General features: G+C 39.9%; 1 protein-coding gene across 1 annotated transcript in view; it reads left to right on the top strand.

Annotated features, from left to right (window-relative positions):
* vwf (von Willebrand factor) overlaps window positions 1-22,582 on the top strand; it is a 121,528-nt gene that overhangs the window by 43,021 nt on the left and 55,925 nt on the right. The window contains exons 18-29 of the mRNA XM_060842954.1: window positions 940-1,100; window positions 1,181-1,284; window positions 7,538-7,676; window positions 8,733-8,867; window positions 9,056-9,202; window positions 10,931-11,071; window positions 11,182-11,280; window positions 14,662-14,818; window positions 16,518-16,679; window positions 18,426-18,558; window positions 19,311-20,686; window positions 22,328-22,447. Coding sequence (XP_060698937.1) covers window positions 940-1,100; window positions 1,181-1,284; window positions 7,538-7,676; window positions 8,733-8,867; window positions 9,056-9,202; window positions 10,931-11,071; window positions 11,182-11,280; window positions 14,662-14,818; window positions 16,518-16,679; window positions 18,426-18,558; window positions 19,311-20,686; window positions 22,328-22,447 — 2,874 coding nt within the window. The remainder of the gene's footprint in view (window positions 1-939; window positions 1,101-1,180; window positions 1,285-7,537; window positions 7,677-8,732; window positions 8,868-9,055; window positions 9,203-10,930; window positions 11,072-11,181; window positions 11,281-14,661; window positions 14,819-16,517; window positions 16,680-18,425; window positions 18,559-19,310; window positions 20,687-22,327; window positions 22,448-22,582) is intronic.

Raw genomic sequence — 22,582 nt, 5'->3', positions numbered from 1 at the left:
TTCCGTTTGTCAGCCAGACATTTGCTGGTTTTTGAACATTAGTACTGTCAGATATCACAGAGCTGCCTAATCAGGTAAGGGACATGGAGACATAGAAATATAAAAATCAAGAGCAGGAGTAAGCCATTTGGGCCTTTGAGCCTGGTCTTCCTTTCCGTATGATCTTGGCTGATCCTCTATCTCAATGCCATATTCCAGTTGTCTCCCAATGCCACCAACACATGCACAGCTATTGTCATGTTCATCACTGGAATCCTCTTCTCTGATCCAAATCAACTCTATTCTGAAGACAAGTCAATAACATATCTTTTGAAAGCAGATGAACATAAGTTTCAACCTTCTTTATTCGAACAGCAGATATCAATTGTTTGTCTTGAACAGTGTAAGTTAACACAGCTCACTATAAATTGTGGATGTGGCTTGAACAGTGGTTCCGTCAAATCAGAGTGCATAGAATCAATAGCAAATGCTTTTCTCTGTGTGTGCTGATTATGCCAAGCTCCAGGTAATGAACATTTGATCCCCGATCATCACTCCTCTAGAAACATTAACATTAAATTAGGAGAAGTATTTGGTACAGCTAATATTTGCTGGAGTAATCAGAAATAACCACATCCTATGAATGAATAACAATTTTTTTGAACTTAGTGCCAATTCTAAGACATTTTCTGTGAACTGCTCATTATTTTCACACCAAGGTTTCTGAACAGAAATACCAAAGTCTTAGTTAACTCATTGTGTCCGCACTCCTAAGTAATATTCCTTCAACATATAAGTTTTATAATCATTAAGTAGCCATTAATTATAGCTTTCAATCGATTAAAGACGCATGTAGCATAAATACTGTACAACTTGTGCTCCTAAACTGTCACATTTACCATCTCAGCTTGATTTTAAATGTAGCCAATTGATACTGAATTCCAAACTCCCTTCTTCCAGCCAAACGAGAGGCAAGTTGTGACTCACCAATGAGTAGATTTTCTTGCCCAGAAGATGACCCTACAGCCCAAGGTACCGAGTGTCTAAAGACGTGTCAGAACTACGATTTGGATTGTGTGAGCTCAAAATGCATATCAGGTTGCATGTGTCCTCATGGGCAGGTGAGAAATCCGAATGTGCAATGAAACAGCGCCCTGTTTTTACCTCTTACTGTATAGTTTACGCGTCATTTATTCTTCAGGTACAAGAAGAGAACACATGCATTTCTCCAGAAATGTGCCCGTGTCCACACAATGGCAAGGAATATCGCCCTGGAGAGACTGTCAGGCATGACTGCAATACCTGGTAATGCTATTTTCTTACGATAATTAATACACATGACATTGTAAATTTAATATAAGGAAAATGTTGGATGCAGACGTCTACTGGTCACATTTATGTTAGAATTAGCATGTCTGGTGTGAGGCTTCACCCATATACAACATATTGTGCATTAAATTATTGGCTACTCACTGCTTTCTGATGACTGAATATTTATGAGCAATGCTTGTCAGAACCTCTATGATCTAGTTGCAAAAGTTTAGGATCTCGATCATGTACCTGTTACAGTGCTACTTCTGACATCCAGTTTATGCAGCAAGGAGCTAAGTTATATAGAGCAGGAAGCTGCCAGGTTTGTTCTTACCTTCAGTTCGCTGATCTTCTGCCTTGTACCTAGCAGGAGGAGATAGTTAAAATTGAGGACTTATTCCCAAATTTCAAACACAAAAGGTCAATGATCAGAAACAATGGACAGAATCTTGTTGTGTTGTCAACGGCCAGCTCAGGGAGAGCTGGCAAGACAGTTATTGGACAATGCTTCAGTTACGCAGTGGATTAGACACCAGTAGAAAGTCCCACAGAATCAAGACCCCAGGACTGGAAATCCCTGATGAAAGCTGCTGCCCAATCAGAAGTTGACAGTTTTTGCACTGGGAGGTTTTGACTGCTGCTGGAGAGCACCTCCTGCAGGATTATGGCGGGCCCAGGCCACAGAGAAGTAATGTGGGAGATTGTGGGGTAGGGTTCATGGGGAATGGGTCTTACTGGACTCCTTGTACTGAGGTCCAGCCCCTTGATCAAGCAGTGGTAGCATTTGATAGAGATGCCCCTTTGCACCACACTATGGTGATGAGTGGCCCTGCACAACTTGAACTTTCTTACATGCAATGTTGCAATATGCTGACCTATTCTTGGACTGATAACAGCAAAGGAGGTGACCACTTAAGGGCTCCAGTTGGCAGAGGGATGGGAAGGTCAATGACGGGCCTTCTCATCCAAACCTTAATCCTGATGGTGATGGGAAGGCAGTGAGGATTCAGGCAAAACAGCATTCCATGTAATTAAATGCCACTCCCACCTCCAACTCACCAGCAGTGAGAGAAGAAGAGCCCAAATGCAGAGAGAGCATTGGGCTATATCACAGAGAGCAAGTCCAAAATAACAAAGGAAAAGGCATGCCATTATCTTGTGACCATTGGCTGTCACCATGTTGTGTAAATCTGTAGAACTGTTTTGTGACACTTCAAGACATTGATATTTTTAGTCCATTGTTTATTGGATTATCAAAATTAAGGAAGCATACAGTTGTACTGACCTCTCTCTCATAGATTGCTGTCTGATCTGCTGTGATCTCCAGCATTTGTTGTTTTCAGTCCAGATTCCAGCATCTGCAGTAATTTGTTCCTACCTTCTGAAACTTTGTTTGGCAAGTTGAAATAAATGCCATGTACAAACTAGAGATGGCTGATAGGCTATATCCAATTTTCATAAGATGATTAGATGGTCTCAAAATAACTGAAAAATCAAAGCATACTTAATGTGCAGCCATCTCAACAAAACCAAGATTCAAATATTTATTGACCAAACTTCTCCTAAAAGGTTACCTGCATTGCGTAAAGCTAACTTCTATATTACTCCCTGTCTCTACAAGACATCTGATTAATAAACAAAGGATTCTTTCAGCATCACTACCAAGAATTAAATTCATTTCTATTGTTTAATCTGCCTCTAAATACTAGTCTTGTGTGCACGCTTTTTATTGACTGAGAGTAATTGCTGGCTACTTTTACTTCACTGCTTAGCGGTTAGCTATTGCTTTAAATGACACTGCCCCATATCTAGTGGCTTGTTGACCATGGGTTTGGAAATCATTTTCTACTGTTATCACCGTGTGAATATTATGTTTGTTATTTCAGTGCAGACCTTAAATGACACAAAATATAATATTAATCCATTTCTGTTATAGTGCTGCAATCTTCTGGTTGATGTAATTTTCTGCCACCATCATTTTTTCCTTGCCTAGGGTAATGGTCCAGTTGGTTTACAATGAAAACTATCGAGTCTTTAATGAGACAAGAGGTAGTCTGTTGGTATAAATTACATTAATAGGTTGAACATTGTCACAAAAACTATTGAGATCCTAAGATGTCTTGACTTTCCCCATGCAAGTCCTTATGGCATGTTCAGATTGGATAGAGCTAAAAGTGGTCTTCAACATTAAGCCTTTCAATATCATTACCTTATATGACAATTTAATTCTATTAACATGCAAGCACAGATGATTACTTGGAATTAAGTGTGCAGTTATCAAAATCAGCTCCAAATTCTTTTTCATATCAGATTTTGTAAAATATGCAAATTGCTCATGATTTCACCTTTGTCCCTTTTAGCTGACAGGAAGAAGAAAATTAACTCAAGCAATTCTCTCCAAGTAGTGAATATAAGGGGTTGATTTGTTACCTTGCTTCCAATATGTAGCCCATGGGGGATTTAAAAATGATAAGTAACGAAGTATTTGAAAAGTACCTCATTTGAAGTCTTAATTTCTTTGCCAGGAAAGGAAAATATATATTCAGCAGACTTCATAAAACCACTCCGGGAAATGCACTTCCTGTAATTTATTGTGCTTACAGATGGGAAATAGCAATGATCATGTGCCAGACTTCCGAAACGATATTCCCTGCGGATGAGATTCTCTGCTGGATGTGCAGTTTAAAAATGTTGCCCTGTAGCTATTTTCTATGGATGGTTAGACTCATCATGCGAGTGCACAAATGTGGTGCAAATGATACAATCTTTCTGCTTTCCCAGACCGAGAACACATATTCATTTCTTCCCAATATATTTTGATTGTTCAGTATGAGCATGAACATCAGGCTGCCCTGGTGGAATATCTGCACAATTGAGTTCTCAATAGCAACAGTCCTAGCTATGGGATAGAAGGATTCTGTGCACCAAAGAACTCATTGTCACTTTATGAAAACCATGTCACCAAAGTATCCTGAGAAATACTTGGTTAGGTGAAGTCTGCTGCTAATATGCAAGGGACTTTAATTCATTATTATAGAAGAATACTGCAAAGTCTTTTCTGGATTTACTTTCTATGTTAAATATATCTACCTCAAATTTTTAATGCCACAATATTTCCTTCATAACCTGTTACTCTATGAATATTACCCCAATCCAATCCACTCATATAATCTGAACTGTAACTGTACAGCAAATCTCAATTTATATCTGAAACATGTCACAATGAAATTATGTAAAATTTTCAACGTAGAAGTAGATCATCTGATCCATGTGGTGTTTATCTATGTGCTCAGGCTGTTCCCAAGTTCCCTCGTCCCTATTTCTGTTAACTGCAATTTATTCTTTAATGATTATATTGGGTCCAATGTTGCCCCATTCAAAATGTACTCACCTGCACAAATTTCCAATTGAACTCTTCATCTTTAGTTTAATCACTAACCGCAGTCATGCATACCATTGCCTCACATAATCCACTGACTCACGTAATCCACTGCCTCATGTAATCCGCTGCCTCACGTAATCCATTGCCTCACGTAATCCACTGCCTCAGGTAATCCACTGCCTCATGTAATCCACTGCCTCACATAATCCACTGCCTCAGGTAATCCACTGCCTCATGTAATCCACTGCCTCACGTAATCCATTGCCTCACGTAATCCACTGCCTCAGGTAATCCACTGCCTCATGTAATCCACTGCCTCACATAATCCACTGCCTCACATAATCCACTGCCTCAGGTAATCCACTGCCTCACGTAATCCACTGCCTCACATAATCCACTGCCTCACGTAATCCACTGCCTCACATAATCCACTGCCTCACATAATCCATTGCCTCACATAATCCACTGACTGACATAATCCATTGACTCACATATTCTATTGCCTCATGTATTCCACTGCCTCACGTAATCCATTGACTCGTGTAATCCACTGCCTTGTGTAATCCCTGCGTAAACATTGTCCTCTCTTGTTGTGTTGTAAATCTTTAAACTAACTCTGAATGTCTGAGGCAAAAGTCAGGACTGCAGATGCTGGAAACCAGAGTTCAGATCAGAGTGTTGCTGGAAAAGCACAGCAAGTCAGGCAGCATCTGAGGAGCAGGACTCCGATGCTGCCTGACCTGCTGTGCTTTTCCAGCAACACTCTGATCTAAACTCTGAATGCCTGAGTTATGTCTTGTTGTACCTCTTATCAACCTGTGTGCTCTGACCCGTCATTTTATATTTTTAACATTTCAATCAAATTGAACAATAACCTCATCTGTTCTAATTAAACAGCCTGAGTTTAAGTTTTCCCATTATCTTTCCTTGTTTCAGGCAGTATGTAGTGACTGTGTATCGTATCCTCTTGTCATTACTAGTAATGAGCTCCAGCTCTCCCATGAAGTCTTTTTAATGATTCAACATCACATTTAGATTTTCATTTCCATACCTTTTCCCATAAAACTCTCAGGTTTAGATTAGATTCCCTACAGTGTGGAAACAGGCCCTTTATCCCAACTAGTCCACATCGACCCTCCGAAGAGTAACCCACGCAGACCCATTTCTCCCTGACTAACTGACCTAACACTATGGGGCAATTTAGCATGGCCACTTCACCTGACCTGCACATCTTTGGGGGGAAACCCACGCAGACACAGGGAGAATGCGCAAACTCCACACAGACAGTCATCCGAGGCTGGAATCGAACCTGGGATTCTGGTGCTGGGAGGCAGCAGTGATAACCACTGAGTCACCTCTCATCCTGGATTGGGCAAGATGTCCTGTTTTCAGTCACAGCAGATATAAAGAATCAAGCAGCCTCTTTCTGTGCAATAAGCATTCTATGATTTTTTTTCTATCTTTCAAAAGCAATTAGAACCATTGCAGGGAATCACATGCAGAATGTGTTTGAGCTGTCAGTATCAGGTGAGCCTCAGTTGCATTGCGTCAGTCTTACCAGACTATAGGGGCTGCTCTCTCGTTAGAGAGAGATTAGAGAGAGAGAAGCAACTGGTGGTGATTTAACCTGAGGGCTACCAGACCTCAGGCAAGGGAAGAGGTTAAGAAGGAGAGTCCTTCATAGTAACCTCAAGACGGTGATGGTTGGTATCATACTGCTCTGTAAACCAATGATCCAGCCAACTGAGCTAACCCAACTCCTGAGCCTCAGTATCCTAAGAAGGAATGTGCAGAGCAGGAGAGCCCATGCACTAGCATTAAGGTACAATGAAACTAATGTCATGACATTTGACTCAAAGTGGATGAACAACTTGATTTATTGTGGCTTATTTCCAAACAGCAGACTGATGGAGTGGAATCTTTTTCTGTTTACATGGCATATTAATTTACCACAGGGACCATAGCAAAGCAATTAATATAATATGGAAAAAGTCTCCTGTTCACTTTCTTCCATCAAATACAGTGAGAGCCAAGAACTGAAAATTACATCGTCAGCTTACAAAGTATCTGGCATCGAAACAAGAACAAGAGTCTGAGAGATCAGGTGTGTGTGTGTGTGTGTGTGTGTGTGTGTGTGTGTGTGTGTGTGTGTAAAAGTGGAGGGATATAATAGGCACCACCATTATTGCTTACTGATTCTGTGATTTCAAGTCTTGTTATTACAAATCCCCATGACAAGATAGCAGGACTTAAATTTCAGGTACAGCGCTGCGTTTGCAGAAAGCAAATGGAGGAACTGTTCATGTTCCAGTCCAAACACAATCAAATCCTCTTGATATAAACATAAACGTGTCAACAGAAATGTTTGAGCTTTAATTACTTAAATTCTGACCTGGAAGAAATTAGACATTTTACATTGAATATTGTGGCTTGTGCTAATATTGGAGGCAAATAGCTACCTCTGGCTCAGGCTGGAATGTCACAACCTCATACATTTTAGATGTCAATCATTGTTTTCTTAAATAGGTACAGCTAGTTCAATTGAGAATTGCTTGCAGAAATTAACTCCAAGTTAATATATGGGAGTCTGCTGTTTCTTACATCATTCCAGTATTTGAGAAGACAATTAGATCTAATCCATGTTGGGAAATTCAAGACTTATGCTGAATTACTGGATGCAACTTGAAGCAATGGTGGGACATAATAGCTGATTTCAATGATCCCTATTGGGAGGTGGGAAGGTATATACTCAATGATCTTTTGTTCCAGCCTCGAAATCAAATGCGAACTGTTCATTCTGGACTGAATGACTGACAATATTTTGGAAAAGTAGGAGCTAACTATTGTTGCTGTTTGTTTTTGAAGTAAATGCTTCAATCGAAAGTGGCACTGCACTGACAAAGTCTGTGATGGAACTTGCATTGGAGTCGGCGAGTCCCACTACATAACTTTTGATGGACTGAAGTATACATTCCCAGGGAAATGTCAGTATGTCCTGGTACAGGTAAGAACTCCCTGTTGTGGCTCTTTGTAATCATTTCAAAACAGATGGACAAATGTGGACTTTCCAAAATATGTTTTTGTCAGCAAGACCCCACACTAGCTGTACATCTTTGTACAATTTACTGCATCTTCTTATTTTTGTAAAGTAAATGTTTAAGCTTTTGAATAACAGAGCAGTGTAGGAATGTTTTGCATCGGAGAAGCCATTTATACATCTGGCCATAAGAAGAAAAAGTGCTAGAAGTATTGACAGATCAGGCAGCAGGCATCTGTAGTGAGAAAAACTGAGGTAATATTTCAGTCTGTGACCTGGCATCGAGCCCAAACTACCCAATCAATATTTTGCTGTGATAATACTTCCTATATTGTTTTCTCTAACAGGAACCAGGCCTTTCTGTAGACTTTATTCTATAATCCTAAGGCAACCTCTTAATAAAATCATCCCTATGTATAAAAAAGCATGCTAAATTTCTAATTTTCTTGCAATACACTTAAGCCTGCCAACTATTCCTTAGAACTGTGTTTTACTAAAGAACCTTTTTGGACTTAACTTTCCTTACCAGGAGTCAAGATTTTGTTATTTTTCAGAGATTTTCTTGAGATTTTCTCAAGGAATACTTTTTAATTTATGAAAGCTACATTTTGGTTCACAACTCTCCCTTTTCATTCTCAATAATTCGTTTATGAGATGATGCAATTCCAAAGTACCTTTACCCTCGGTATTAAAATTGAAGGTAGAATCTCCTGCATTTGCTGCTAATTCTGTCATGAGTCAGCCAATCAGTGGCACATGCAGTCAAAAAGTAGCCTGACATTGGACGAGCATGAGAGAAACATAATCAATGATTGGAGAACTCCTCACATATCCTACCTGTCTCACATAAAAAGCGATCTTTCCCTGATATACCCTGTGTGCAATTTTCCCAGGCATTTTCAGGGGTCATAAGGAGGAATTTGTTCCCATGTGTGTTAAACTCCCTACCTGTGGAAACCTCAAAGTACTCTACTATTTAGACATTTATTTGCTTCCTTCATCACTTTTTTGAATTTTTTTTAGGATAGTTGTGATGGGACTGAAGGGACTTTCCGTATTATAGTAGAACACACTGGCTGTGGCGTGCCAGGCGAAGAATGCTCGAAGGACATCACTGTGTTCTATGACGGAGGAGAGCTTGAGCTGTTTGGAAAAGAGGTATGTAATAACAACACCAATCATATGAATACCAATGCATATTGGAATGTTTGCCATTTTGTTTCAATCCTCTTGGAACTTTTGGAGTTGTGCAGTAAATCGTAATTGGTGCGTTTATTAAAGATGACTTTTCTTTTATGATGTCATGTTTTCATATTGAGTTTTAACTTATCTGCTTCTTGTGTCAGGTGACTATCAAAAAGCACCTTAAGAATGAAAGAGATGTGCAAATACACAAATCTGGTCTTTACTACGTAATTATATTGGGCAAAAAGATTACCATTCTCTGGGACAAGGGCATTCGGATCTCCATTCAACTTCAGGGCCAATACAAGGTGAGTTACTTTTAATGATCTACTTCTTCACTATTTCTTCCTAGCTCCTTTCCTTCATCACTGTCTCCTTCATTCTTCCTTGTTTGTTTTTCAGAATTAAAATAGGCTTTGAGTTACTTTTGTTTCATCCTTCCTTCCTTCCTTCCTTTCATTTCTCATCCTTTCTTCCCTATCTCTTCTTCTACTCATTTTTTTTCCCTTTTCACTTCCATCTTTCCATTTCCTGTAGAATTGGGATCTCAACACTGGAACAGACAGGAAAACAGTTAAGTGCCAAAAGGAAACAGGGTCTTTTAATTAGTTATGCTGTCAATCATACAGAAAGCCAGCAGGTTTCATGGAAGAAGGTCATTCCTGATAGCTTTTTTCTGGATGTAGATACAGTAATAATATTTGTTTCTTCAGAAAATAGAGCTGAAAATGTGTTGCTGGTTAAAGCGCAGCAGGTCAGGCAGCATCCAAGGAACAGGAAAATTGACGTTTCGGGCTAAAGCCCTTCATCAGGATTCCTGATGAAGGGCTTTAGCCCGAAACGTTGAATTTCCTGTTCCTTGGATGCTGCCTGACCTGCTGCGCTTTAACCAGCAACACATTTTCAGCTCTGATCTCCAGCATCTGCAGATCTCACCTTTTACTCGAATTCTTCAGAAAATAGAAAGCAAAGAGGTAAACTAACTTAAGGGTCATTAAAATGTTTGATAGGGTCAACGTGAAGAAAATTTTTCCAATTGTGAAGGAGTCCAAAATTAGGAGGTCTAAATATAAGTTAATCACAAAGTAAGCTAATCAGACATTTAGAGAGTGGTAACAATGTGGAACACATTATTGATGAGAGTGGTGGAGATGGTTAGTATAGACTTATTTTGTGAGAAATGTTCAATGAATACAACACCAAGATGGAATAAGTGGATATCCTGATGAATAGAATAAAGTAGGGTATGGAGGCTCATGTGTAACATAAACTGCAGCATAGACCAGTTGGGCCAAATAGCCTGTTTCTATGCTGTATGTCATATAAAATTTGTTGTAACAATGTCAAGGGTAAGATGGTATAAATAAGACTGAAATAGTACAACTCACTCTTTTGCTGCTCTTATAGCTAATAGTTTCACTGCATTATATCCAGTGGTTCTGAAGAAACTACCTGCAAAAGAAATAAAATATTAAATTGTTTTCATTATTTTCCTATCTTTGATATTCGTTATATATTTCTAAACCATTTTACCCCTTTTCAAATAATTTTAGAATTGGAACAACCTTTGCATTTTGATTTTTTTGCAAACAGTAATTCTTATCAATAGATGTTTAATAAATGTCTGATCATTATGGCACAATGATATACAGCATTGGAGCGGCTCAGGATCTGTGTTCAATTCCACTCTCAGGTGACTGGCAGTGTAGAGTTTGCACATTCTCCCGGGTCAGGTGGATTGGTCATGCTAAATTGTCCATAGTGTGCAGCTTGGTGTATTAGCCATGGGAAATGCGAGGTAATAGAGTAGGGTGGTGGGTCAGGGTGGGATGCTGTTGGGCAGGTCAGTGTGGTCTCAACTGGCTGAATGGCCTGCTTCCACACTGTAGGGATCGTCAGATAGCCTGTGAGAGTTCAAAGAAATATTTAAAAACCATGATGTTTCAACTGAAATTAGTCATCCTAATGTTTTATTTGAGGAAAAATAATCACAATTTTTCTTCTTCAATTCTGCCTCTACCCACCCCATGAAACAGGGTAAAGTTTGTGGATTGTGTGGCAACTTTGATGGAAATGCAAACAATGATTTAGTTGGCAGTGGTAATCAACTTGAAATTAAGCCCATTGATTTTGGAAATTCATGGACAGTGAAGCATTTGTGTGCAGATGCCTACGAGGTAATTTCTTAAACTATGCTATGCACGTTAGTTTGTTAACAATGTCTTCACAAAAGAATAGACACTTTACTCATTTTAAATATTAATTTTGATTGCATTCAATTTCTCAGACACCTTCTCCATGCAGTGGAAACAGCCTGAAGCAGTCATTAGTTGAAAATTCATGCGACATCATCAAAAGTGGCCTGTTCAGTGAATGTGCACAGTTGGTGAGACTTTTTTCTTCCCCCAAAATTTTAATGTACTTGCTGTGACTGGTTCTCAGGTGAGGATCCCCAGTTTATTCCAATTCTGGATAGAATACCCGGAATGGTAATGCTTCCTGGTGAGAAGGGATGAACTGACACCCCTTCTTTATTCAACTCTTCCCTCTGTTAGTTTCTGCAAGATTAATTTACACAAACTCCTTTTGCCGGGTCAAATGCAGGTATATTTAATGAAGAGATACTTTAACCAGGCTTTCTTGAGAAAAACAATCAGGGTGTTTATTAGCTAGTACAAGGCAAGAAAAGATAATAAGATGTGACACACATACACACAAATTAGAGATGAGAGGTGAATCCAGAAAGTAAAGGTAAAAAGAAGAAGCCAGTATTTGGCTTGTCCAAGTTGAATAGATTTTGAAAATTTATGTCTGTTAAACTGGCTGATTCTGGTGATGTTAACTTTAGCAATGAACCAGTTCTGAATTCTGCAGTAAGGGGTTTGTCTTGTTTTCTTCAGCAGTGGCTTGGCTGGTAGCTGTTTTTCAGTAAGTAGAGAGATATTTCAGTTCTTTTTATGGGCACATGCAGGGCTGTCTCATGGAAGCTCACAGCTGTGTCCTTTCAGAGCAAACATCAACATACTGTATCCTAATCCAAAAGCTCACACGCAGAGCCCTCAGGCTGCATTTAGATTTGAGACTTCTTTCTCGTGTATTATTCATGGATGAGGACCCGCCCCCCCCAAACCCCTCTGTTCTGTAGCTTGCTGTAGTCTTTCCCCATTTAAATAATAGTCAGCTCCTCTTTTCTGCCTGCCAAAGTACACAAATGTGCATCTTCCCATATTATCTTCCATCTTCCAAGTTTTTACCCACACTGTGTACTCCTTTTGCATCCCCACCAGTTGCTTCTCCACTGATGTTTGTGTCATCCATGAACTCAGAGAGATACATTCACTTCTCTAATCAAAATTGTTAATATATATTGTAAACAATTGTGGTGCCAACACTGACCCCTGAAGCACTCTACAAGTTGCTGGTTGCCATTCAGAAAATGCCCCCTTTATAAGATGTTGTCAGTCCATGTTTTCCCTGAGTACATGAGGTGACTGTTTCATTATGTTATACCTTTGCATTAAGGTGTCAATAGAACATCTCGTAATGACAATTTCAACTGACGTCCCTCCTTCCTTATCCAGTACTAATTATATCCATTGAAAGCAGATCAGGCAAGTGGCATTTCCACATGTACAGCAGGAAGCTGTTAAAGGATCACAAACAATTATCACAGAACAATTTATGGTTAAATATATTAAAATAAGACTTGTTTTCGTGGCAGCAGACACACTCTCATGCGCATATGCACACATGCTCACACTCACATTCAATTATATCTCTAACTTTATCTGAGTTATTTCGTGGGCCAAATTTGGGAATAGCCAAGAAGAAACCCTTTTCTCAGTCTCTGGATTAGCAGAAATCTGCTTCCAAGCAGAGGTCACAGGGAGGAATACTGTTAACAGTTTCTTTTGCAACATTTATCCTTCCTGCTCTTTCTCAAGGCAAAATTGCAATAAATGCACATGTACTACTAGGCTTTTCAGATTCTGAAATATCTGAAATGACCCCCATGTGACCAATAAAGCCCTAGAATACAGTGGTATATTATACATGATATACAAACATAAAGTGAAAGCTGACCACTCTTCATGGTTACCTGGTCTGGTTAGCAGAACCGCAGCTGTGGGCGGCACAGTGGCACAGTAGTTAGCACTGCTGCCTCACAGCGCCAGAGACCTGGGTTCAATCCCCGACTCAGGCGACTGACTGTGTGGAATTTGCACATTCTCCCCGTGTCTGCGTGGGTTTGCTCCGGTTTCCTCCCACAGTCCAAAAATGTGCAGATTAGGTGAATTGGCCATGCTAAATTGCCCGTAGTGTTAGGTGAAGGAATAAAGGTAGGGGTATGGGTGGGTTGCACGTCGGTGTGGTCTTGTTGGGCTGATTTCCACACTGTAAGTAATCTAATATATATAAATGTCAAGCTTTCAAACATAATACAATGGCATGCAGAAAATTGCCATTTGGTGCTGTTTGAAGGATGTCCTTCATCAAAATGCTTTGTCCTTTTTCTGCTTATGGGAGATTGTTACAAGAGCAGCCTAACCATATCAATGTCACAGAATCAAGCACCAGCTTATAATGCAGCATATCACTTACATCACCCATAATGTGTATGCGCACATCATCCACACTGAAAGATGTAGGTACTACAGAAGGAGGGTATTAAGGATAGGAAGAGTCTGATCTCAAATGGAACAGTGTGAGCATAACCTCAGCATTCATAATTGATTCAACTGAGAACCTGATTGACAGCAAGACTCTGTGTAATGAATCTGTGTAAGACACTGTTAACTCATTTTTTAGATTAGAATCAGTCCAAACATTATGGTACAGACAACAGAACACAGGGGGCTAACACCTTTAACATGTTATCTGGCCTGACACCAATTGTTACAGTTAACCTGAGAATGTAACTTTTAAAAATAGTTTTATGATTTACATATGAAAGAAGTGAAACTATCGTGGTCATTCTAACAGGTGAGAGACTTAACAAACAAGGTATTTTTCAATGTATAATTTCAGATACATCACCCTGTAAATTTTTGCTATAAATTCTGTGTCTTACAATTGTGTCCTCCACAACCACCAGATGAAGGAGCAGTGCTCCGAAAGCTAGTGCTTCCAATTAAACCTGTTGGACTATAACCTGATGTTGTGTAACTTTTAACTTTGTACACCCCAGTCCAATACCGGCATCTCCAAATCATGACAGTAAGATAGATATGTTAGTCTGCTGGGGATCCAGGAAAAACAGATTGGTCAGCAGATAACCCCTGTAAGTCATAAATGACGGATTCCAGACAACAACTAAGAGGTCTTTCCTATGTATCCAAAGATAAAAAACAGATTTTATAATAAGTGTTCCACTTGATCTATACTAACAAATGTTTTCCTCACTGCCTGTGGCTTCAAAGGAACATAAGATTCATTCAATCTGAGTCCTGGTATTATCATATTGTAAAGAATGTTTAGTGATCAATTGCTCATTGGTGATTCATTAACTCTGTGGGCTGTTTATCAAAAACAGTTAAAAACATTACATTCTATGAAGCAGATATTACAGCAAGCCAGGTGATTTTTTTGCGTGCAGCTTACAAACCTACAGCAGTCTAACTGCCAGGCAGGGGTGCACCATTGTATACAAGCAATGCATGTTAACCTTCCTTAAAGGAAGATATGTATACAGCATATATGAAGCAGCAAACATGTAAAAAGAACCAAGAAGAGTCGGGCAAGGATAAATACTTCTCATTTTTCTTAGATTGACCCTCAACCTTTCTGGGAGATTTGTGTGTATGACACCTGCTCTTGTGACTCTACTGGAGAGTGTCTGTGTCTATGCAATGCTATAGCAGCCTATGCACACGAATGTGCACAACTCGGCATCCTTGTCCAGTGGAGAACTGCTAATCTGTGCCGTAAGTAACCTTGATAGCAATTAGATTTTGGTTGGAAGGCTAGTTAATGATCTTGAAATGAATGCTAGAGGAATAATCTGTAAGTTTGCAGATGACACCACAATTGGTGTTGTGGTAAATAGCAAGGAGAAAACCCTTAGACTACAGAGCGAAATGGATGGACTGGTCAGAAAGGCAGATCAATGGCAAATGGATCTTAATCCTGAAAAGTATGAGGTGATGTATCTGGGAGACTAACATGTCAGAGGCGTACATGATCAATAGTAGGACCCTAGAAAGATAAGAGGGATCTTGGTGTGCATGTCTACAGGCAGATACGGTGGTTAAAAAAGCATGTATGATACCTGCTATTATTAGTCAAGGCATTGACTGCAAGAGCAGAAAGATTATGATGGATCTGTATAAGACATCGATTAGGCAATGTCTGGAGTACTGTATACAGTCTGGTTGCTGCCCTATATAAAGGACATGATTGCAGTTTGGAGGATGCAAAGGAGATTCACCAGGATGTTGCCTGGCCTGGAACATTTCACCTATAAAGAGAAAGTCGATAGGTCGGGGTTGTTTTCCTGAGAGGGGAGACCTGATTGAGGTTTACAAAATTATGAGGGGCATAGCGAAGATAGATAGGAAGAAACTTTTTCCCTTTACCTGAGAGCTCAATAGCATGAAGGCAAAGATTTAAGATAAAAGGAAGGAAGTTTAGAGGGGATTCAGGAAGATTTTCTTTTCACCCTAAGGGTGGTGAATGTCTGAAAGAATGGTAGAAGCAGAAAGTATCATCACTTTTCAGAAGTATTTAGATGAATGCCATAGCATTCAAGAGCATTGGTGCTGGAAAGTGGGACTAGAGCAGATAGGTACTTTATGATGGGCTGAAGTGCCTCTTTCCATGCTATGAAACACTGCGATTCTACGACTCAATGTTAGGATTGTTCATTATTGAAAATGTGGTTTGTTAGTCTGCTCAGGATTGATGTAAAAACCAAAGTGAATAATTTACTCCAGTAAAGTTGTGGGTAAATGCCGTTGTAAAATGTGTTCTTGATAGGTCTCATTATAGTGATTTAAAAAAAAGAGTTTGCACCATTTTTAGCATCAACAGTTATTCCACCCAGGTTAAGCAAATGGCACCAACCATGCTGATTATGTAGATCATGAGGCATCTCCAGTGGTGATACTGAATTTGGAAAGTAGTGGACTACTCGGCTCATATGCATGTTGAAGAGGTTATTAATCCAGGTGTGGACTGGACAGTTTTAGCGATAAATGTTTCAATTAAAATTTTGTTCACCCCAATTCATCTTAAAGATCTGAAAGAAGAGTATTTTTGCTGAAGTTATAACTTTCCCACTGCAACCAGCACTGCTAATTTACAAAACTCCCTCACCTCAGAAAGATAGGGTTTTTTAAAAAAACAAATGAGGTTAATTGTCTGATTCTGCATTTTTGGTGCTGAGTTTTCTCTGTGATATGTGCATGAATTTATGGACTGGCATGAACAGGAAACCACAAGACATTCCATCATGATTCCTAAAAGCCCTAGGAGTAAAGGTTTGCCAAATTTAACCGATGTTGCATGTGAACACTAATGGCAGGCCACAATCACTTTTACCACCCCAAATGAGCATACGTATTGGTACATGGTTGAGTTTCTCTAACCTTGTCAACTAAAAGATCCTTTCTCTGTTCACTGCAGCAATAAGCTGTGAAGAACTGAACACCGGACAGGCAGAATACGTGTGTGAGTGGCGATACAATGTGTGTGCTCCTGCTTGCCCAAAGACCTGCCAACATCACCTTGAAGAGGAAAACTGCCCTGTGAACTGTGTGGAGGGCTGCCATGCATATTGTCCTTCAGGTTAGTTTTGGAGAAAGAAAAAAGTACAAAGGGAACATTTCATAATTCCAGAACTTTATTAAACGCAGGTTGGTCTCAAATATTGGCATATTGTTACCACTGTTTAATGTCAACACTTACCATACTCAATCACTCATGTCAGGCCAATACTACCGATCATGCTGGCTGTTTTACGTATCCTGGTTATTAGAGGCAATTCAAAAAACGTTTCCTACCTTTTATAAAATTAAATCCCTCCACGAATTATTCTGTGCCTGTGCCTATTTTTCATTATTGGGTTTCATTAGTTAGATTGGGTGCTTGTTATGTTGATTGACTTCACTCACAAGCTGGTGAATGTGTAAAGCCGCATTTCCTTGTTATTGGCGAGGAATACAGTGAACAGTTTGGAGGCTCATCGCCAAACACAGGATAGTAACTGCTCGTTGTGAATAAAATCTCACCTTTTGTGAATGGAACAACCTGCATAGTGAAACAATCACTTCAATCCAAACAGAAGCAATGGTTTTGCTTGATAAATTTCTTGTGGGGGTGGGAGGTGGAGTTACATCACAACCTGAACTGGACCCTCTGAAGCAAGGAAAGAATTAGAATAGGTCAGGTTGAGGGAATCTTAGGGATGTATGAGAGTTTCAACTGTAGGCAGGTTGAGATAGAGCAGGGACATCTGGTTTTTTTGGAGTTGGAACTAGAAGCCTTTCATAATTGAGAGATGTTTTAAGACTGGGGGGTAAATGCAATGCTGAAGCAACAAACTTTCTAACTCTGCTTGAAACACTCGCTTTAGAGCAGTTAGGGATTTCTGATGAGGTAATAGAATGTGTGGGTAAGGTTGCTGGTGATTGTAGTTCACCCTAGCAATGACATCAGACAAGTCCAGCTAGTGCAAAGGTCGTGAGAAATGGCAGTGGGAGACAGGGATGAAGATTCCCAACTCCTCCATGCTTTTTTGGTTGTTCTCTGTCAGCATCTCAATAAATTAGTGAGGTAGAGAGGGCTATATTTCTATTCTCATTACAACAAATGATTCTGTGAACATCTTCGAATATGGTATGAAGCAATAATAAAGTCTAAGACTTTCTCACAACTGGCATAGAGTATGTACCAGATCATGTTTACTTCCCATCTTTCATTTCCCCTGGCAATAATGTGGTGTAATCATAAGAAGGCCTTGTTTTATCTTAAATAATCTACGCTGATTCAGATTCCTTGTAAACGAGAGGATAGAGAAATAGTCATATGAACTGACTGGTAATCCATGCGTTGGAGACATGGGTCCAAAGCCGAACCTAAATTCAATTAACCATCTGGAAATGAAAACTAATATCATTAATGGTAACCATAAAACTATCTTCAATGAAGATTAAAATTTATGCAATTTATTAACATCCTTATAGGGAAAGAAATCTGCTGTCCTGTATTGGTCCAGCCTAAATGAAAGCCACAGCAAAGTGAATGGCTCTTAATTACCCTCTGAAGTGGCCTAGTGAATCACTCATTTCAAGAGCAAGTAGGAAAGGGCAAAATATGCTGGCCTTGCCTATACCTCTTGAAAGATTTTTTTACAAATCGACCAAAATTCAGAAATAAATAAAAGGATATTGAACTCGAGAGCATCTGTTTAGTTATGAGATAAATAGTACAGGTACTAGCTTTGATGATACATCTCTAAGCCATTGAATGGGATAGTTTGACAAACCATTGACAGTAAAATTCTTCACTTTTTGTTGTTTCAATAACATCTAGGAACTATACTGGATGAGAGTTCACAAAAATGCATTGATCCTGCACTTTGTCCAGTGTGTGTCCATGAGGGTCAACGTATTCCAGATGGACAGACAATCGTTATTAATGAAGGAACAGAACACTGTCAGACCTGGTATGCTTTTGTAATATTACATTATGTTCCAATATTCCTTCCAGACCCCATATGCATTTGAGTTTGGGTTATGGTTTAGGATGAGTTTTAATTCTGTTAAATTCATGCTTTGGATCTTGCAAACTCTTAGCAACTACATCCAAAATGTGCCCAGCAATGATTTTAAGATACAGTTTAATCACTTGCAAATCCTCTTTGAATCACATTTCAGTTTTGCAGAAGTGCTTCACAGAAAAGCTGCAAGTAAGCAGAAGAACAACTGCATCATTACATTTGTCCCCGTTTGTTTGTGTACAAGCACATTGATTTTTGTGTGTGGGATTAAAAGACACACAGTTGCAACTTTTTGAGACACAGCTTACCAATGTTATTTACTACAGAGCTCGTAGAGTCGTATACCCTGTCTTCTAACCTCCCACCTTCACCCCTTGAACTATTTACAATAATCGAACCTGTGCCTGGCTCAGGCAGCTCCTTGGTCAATGTAGTTCAGAGTTCAGGCAGGAGGAGAAGGCAGCTGCTATGATTGAGCAATTGAAATAGGTCCCCTATGGTAATCTATTTAGTAATTATCACTGAAGCATCTCAAATCTGTTCTAGTTCTGGTTCTGTCTAAAGACGCTGTTCACTTATGGTTTCTGCTCAAGGTTATGGGATATTGATGACTTTTTATCATGGTCTCTATTGTGAAGCATGTTAAAGATGATAGGAATGATCATTTACTCTATTTTCTCTCTTTTACATCCCCTCAGTTTATGTACTGGAACTTTCTTGCATTGCCAAAATTGCCCGGTATCGGAAAAAACGCCAACTTTGACCCCGTCACCAGAAGTCCCTGATATAATCTCTGGTGGCTGCCATAGGGTAATGGAGCTGGCTTTCTTGATTGATGGCAGTATGTCATTTTCGAAGGAGGAATTTGAAGAAGTGAAGAAGTTTGTGCTGGCAATGATGGAACAGATGCAGATTGGCCAATCCAACATACGTGTTTCTGTCCTGCAGTTTCATTCACGCATCACAAAACTGTTTGATTTGTGGGAAAAAAAGAGTGTAAGAGAACTGAAGGCATTAGTGAAAACAATGCAGTACATTGGCGATTCTAGATCAAATCTAGCTGAAGCTCTGAAGCACACAGCAATTCTTGTGTTTGGAAAGGATGTAAGGAAAAAGGTTCCCAAAGTAGCCATACTTGTGACAGCTAGTGCCTCATCTAAAGGTGTTACAAAGGTCTTGCCTTTCATCATCAAGAGGAAAGTCACTATGATCACAGTTGGAATTGGTTCACATATAAATAAAAAAGAAATAAACTTGATAACATCCAAATCACGTGATGGCAAGTCATTCATTTTGAAGAATGTCAGTGAGCTTAAAGAATACAGAAGTACAATCTTAGATTATATGTGCAGTCGTGGAGCTACACCACCACCTCCTACCATCCCAGGAACTGTACCAGCAGGAATACCATCAACAACCACCACATCCCCCCCTGCCGCCCAGGTACTGATCACCACCACACCGCCAAGGCAAGGTAAAAAATGGGATGTTGTGTTCCTTGTGGAAGACTCAAATAAGGTTGGGGAAGCTAACTTTAACAGGACAAAAGAATTTATGATAAAAACTGTAGAAAAATTTCATGTAACAGAGATAACCACGCATATATCTGTCATCCTGTTCTCTGATAAAATAAACGATGAATTTACTTTCATTAGCTCTCAGAGTTACTGGGAAGTGATCGAAAGAATAAGACAAATGCGGTTTCATGGAGGAGAGCAGACCAACACTGGCAGTGCTATAAGTTACGTCATTGAAGAAACATTAAGTTTGCAGAATGGTGCAAGGGAGGAAGCACCTGACTTAGTGTTCATGATAACCAGCAACCCTCCATCAGACAGTATCACAAATCCAATAAAGGCTGTCAAAGACAACAACGTAGACTTAATACCAATTGTTGTTGGATCTGATATCGATATAGCTGAGTTCCCATTTCCAGTTGTGCAAACTACCTATGCCAATATTACTGATATAGTTAACAAGGTTTACAAAACTTGTTGCCAACCAGCCACTGATGAAACGATGCCTACGACTTTGGCCACTACCACCAGTACCACCACAACACGACTGCCATTAGGTGAGAATCCCTGCTTACTTGAACTGTGGATAACCTGGACTTCGAGATGGAGTTACATTATATTTGTTGCTTAGAGACAGGTCATTTGGTCCAGCTGGCATTTTTATTTCAACTTGTTTGTTAAAAGGATTGATGATTTTCTGAGAATTCCAAACAGTGACAATTTGCCAAACATCTTAAGCACTTGTTTGAAAAGTTTTGAGAAATTTCCATCTCACAAATTTGAAACTATTTCATCTTTCCAGTGCCCACCTGCACTCAAGTAACTGAATATTGCTAGAAGGCATAGATCTATTTTCCCTTCATTTATCAATGTCCACACACCACTTACAGAATCATAGAATCATAGCATCCTATAGTGTGGAAGCAGGCCACTGAGACTTCAGGGGGAAGAGAATACCTCAGTCAAAAGAAAAATAAGATTGGCCACCTACCTTCAAATCGCGGATGGCTGATTAAGTCGTAGAGTCATACAGGATGAAAACAGACCCTTGGGACCAACTAGTCCACACCAACTGTATTCCCAAACTAAACTAGTCCCAATTGTCTGTATTTGGCCCATTTCCATCCAAACCCTCCCTATTCATGAACTTATTGAAATGTCTTTTAAATGTTCAAATGATATTTGACCCTAAGACGTAGGAGAAGAAGTTAGGCCATTCAGCCCATTTAGATTAGATTACTTACAGTGTGGAAGCAGGCCCTTCGGCCCAACAAGTCCACACCGACCCGCCGAAGCGCAACCCACCCATACCCCTACATTTGCCCCTTACCTAATACTACGGGCAATTTAGCATGGCCAATTCACCTGACCCACACATCTTTGGACTGGGAGGAAACCCACGCAGACCCGGGGAGAACGTGCAAACTCCACACAGTCAGTCGCCTGAGTCGGGAATTGAACCCGGATCTCAGGCGCTGTGAGGCAGCAGTGCTAACCACTGTGTCACCGTGCCGCCCACGGTGTCTGCTCTGCCATTCAATCTTGGCTGGTAAGTTTCTCAACCCCATTCTCTCGCTTTCTCCCCTTGACAATCAAGAACCCATCTGTCGCCATCTTAAATATACTCAATGACTTGGCCTCCACAGCATTCTGTGGCAATGAATTCCATAGATTCACCACTCTCTGACTCAATAAGTTTCTAATTAGCTCCGTTCTAAAAAGTCTTCCCTTTACTCTAAGGCTGTGCTTTCAGGTCCTAGTCTCTGCTATCAATGAAAACATCTTCCCAACATCCCCTCTGTCCAGGCTATTCAGCATTCTGTAAGTTTCAATTAGATTCCCCTCTCATCCTTCTAATCTCCATCAAGTATAAACCCAGAGACCTCAAACATTCCTCAGATGTGCCTGCATCCATTGATTCCTCTGGCAGTTCATTCCACACATACACCACACTCTCTAAGTAAAAATGTTGCCCCTCGTGTCTTTTTTAAAACTTTCTTCTCTCACCTTAAAAATAAGTCCCTTAGTTTTGAAATCGCCCACCAGAGGGAAGGGTGACCAGAACTCACACAGGGTACTCCAGAAAAGGCCCCACTAACATCCTGTACAACCACAATATGACATCCCAGCTCCTATACTCAAAGTTCTGAGTTATGAAGGCAGGTGTGCTAAGGCATAATTCTATTTCTTTCACATAGCTCCATGCACTGAGCCAATGGATGTTGCCATACTCCTCGATGCTACTGACAGAGTTGGAGAGTCACAGTTTGACAAAATGAAATCATTCGTGAAAGCCTTTGTTGGTAAAATCCAAACAGGTTAGTGAAAAGAATGTCAACATTATGAAAAACACCAAACTACTCAGCAAACAACTCCAAAACAAGTCAAACATGCACTTATTAGAACAAAATCACAGCAGAGAGACCGTTCACTGTAGAGGTAGACAGAGAGAC

The sequence above is a fragment of the Hemiscyllium ocellatum genome, chromosome 23, assembly GCF_020745735.1.
Source record: "Hemiscyllium ocellatum isolate sHemOce1 chromosome 23, sHemOce1.pat.X.cur, whole genome shotgun sequence".
Classification (NCBI taxonomy): Eukaryota; Metazoa; Chordata; class Chondrichthyes; order Orectolobiformes; family Hemiscylliidae; genus Hemiscyllium; species Hemiscyllium ocellatum.
This window is presented reverse-complemented; position numbering and strand designations above follow the sequence as displayed.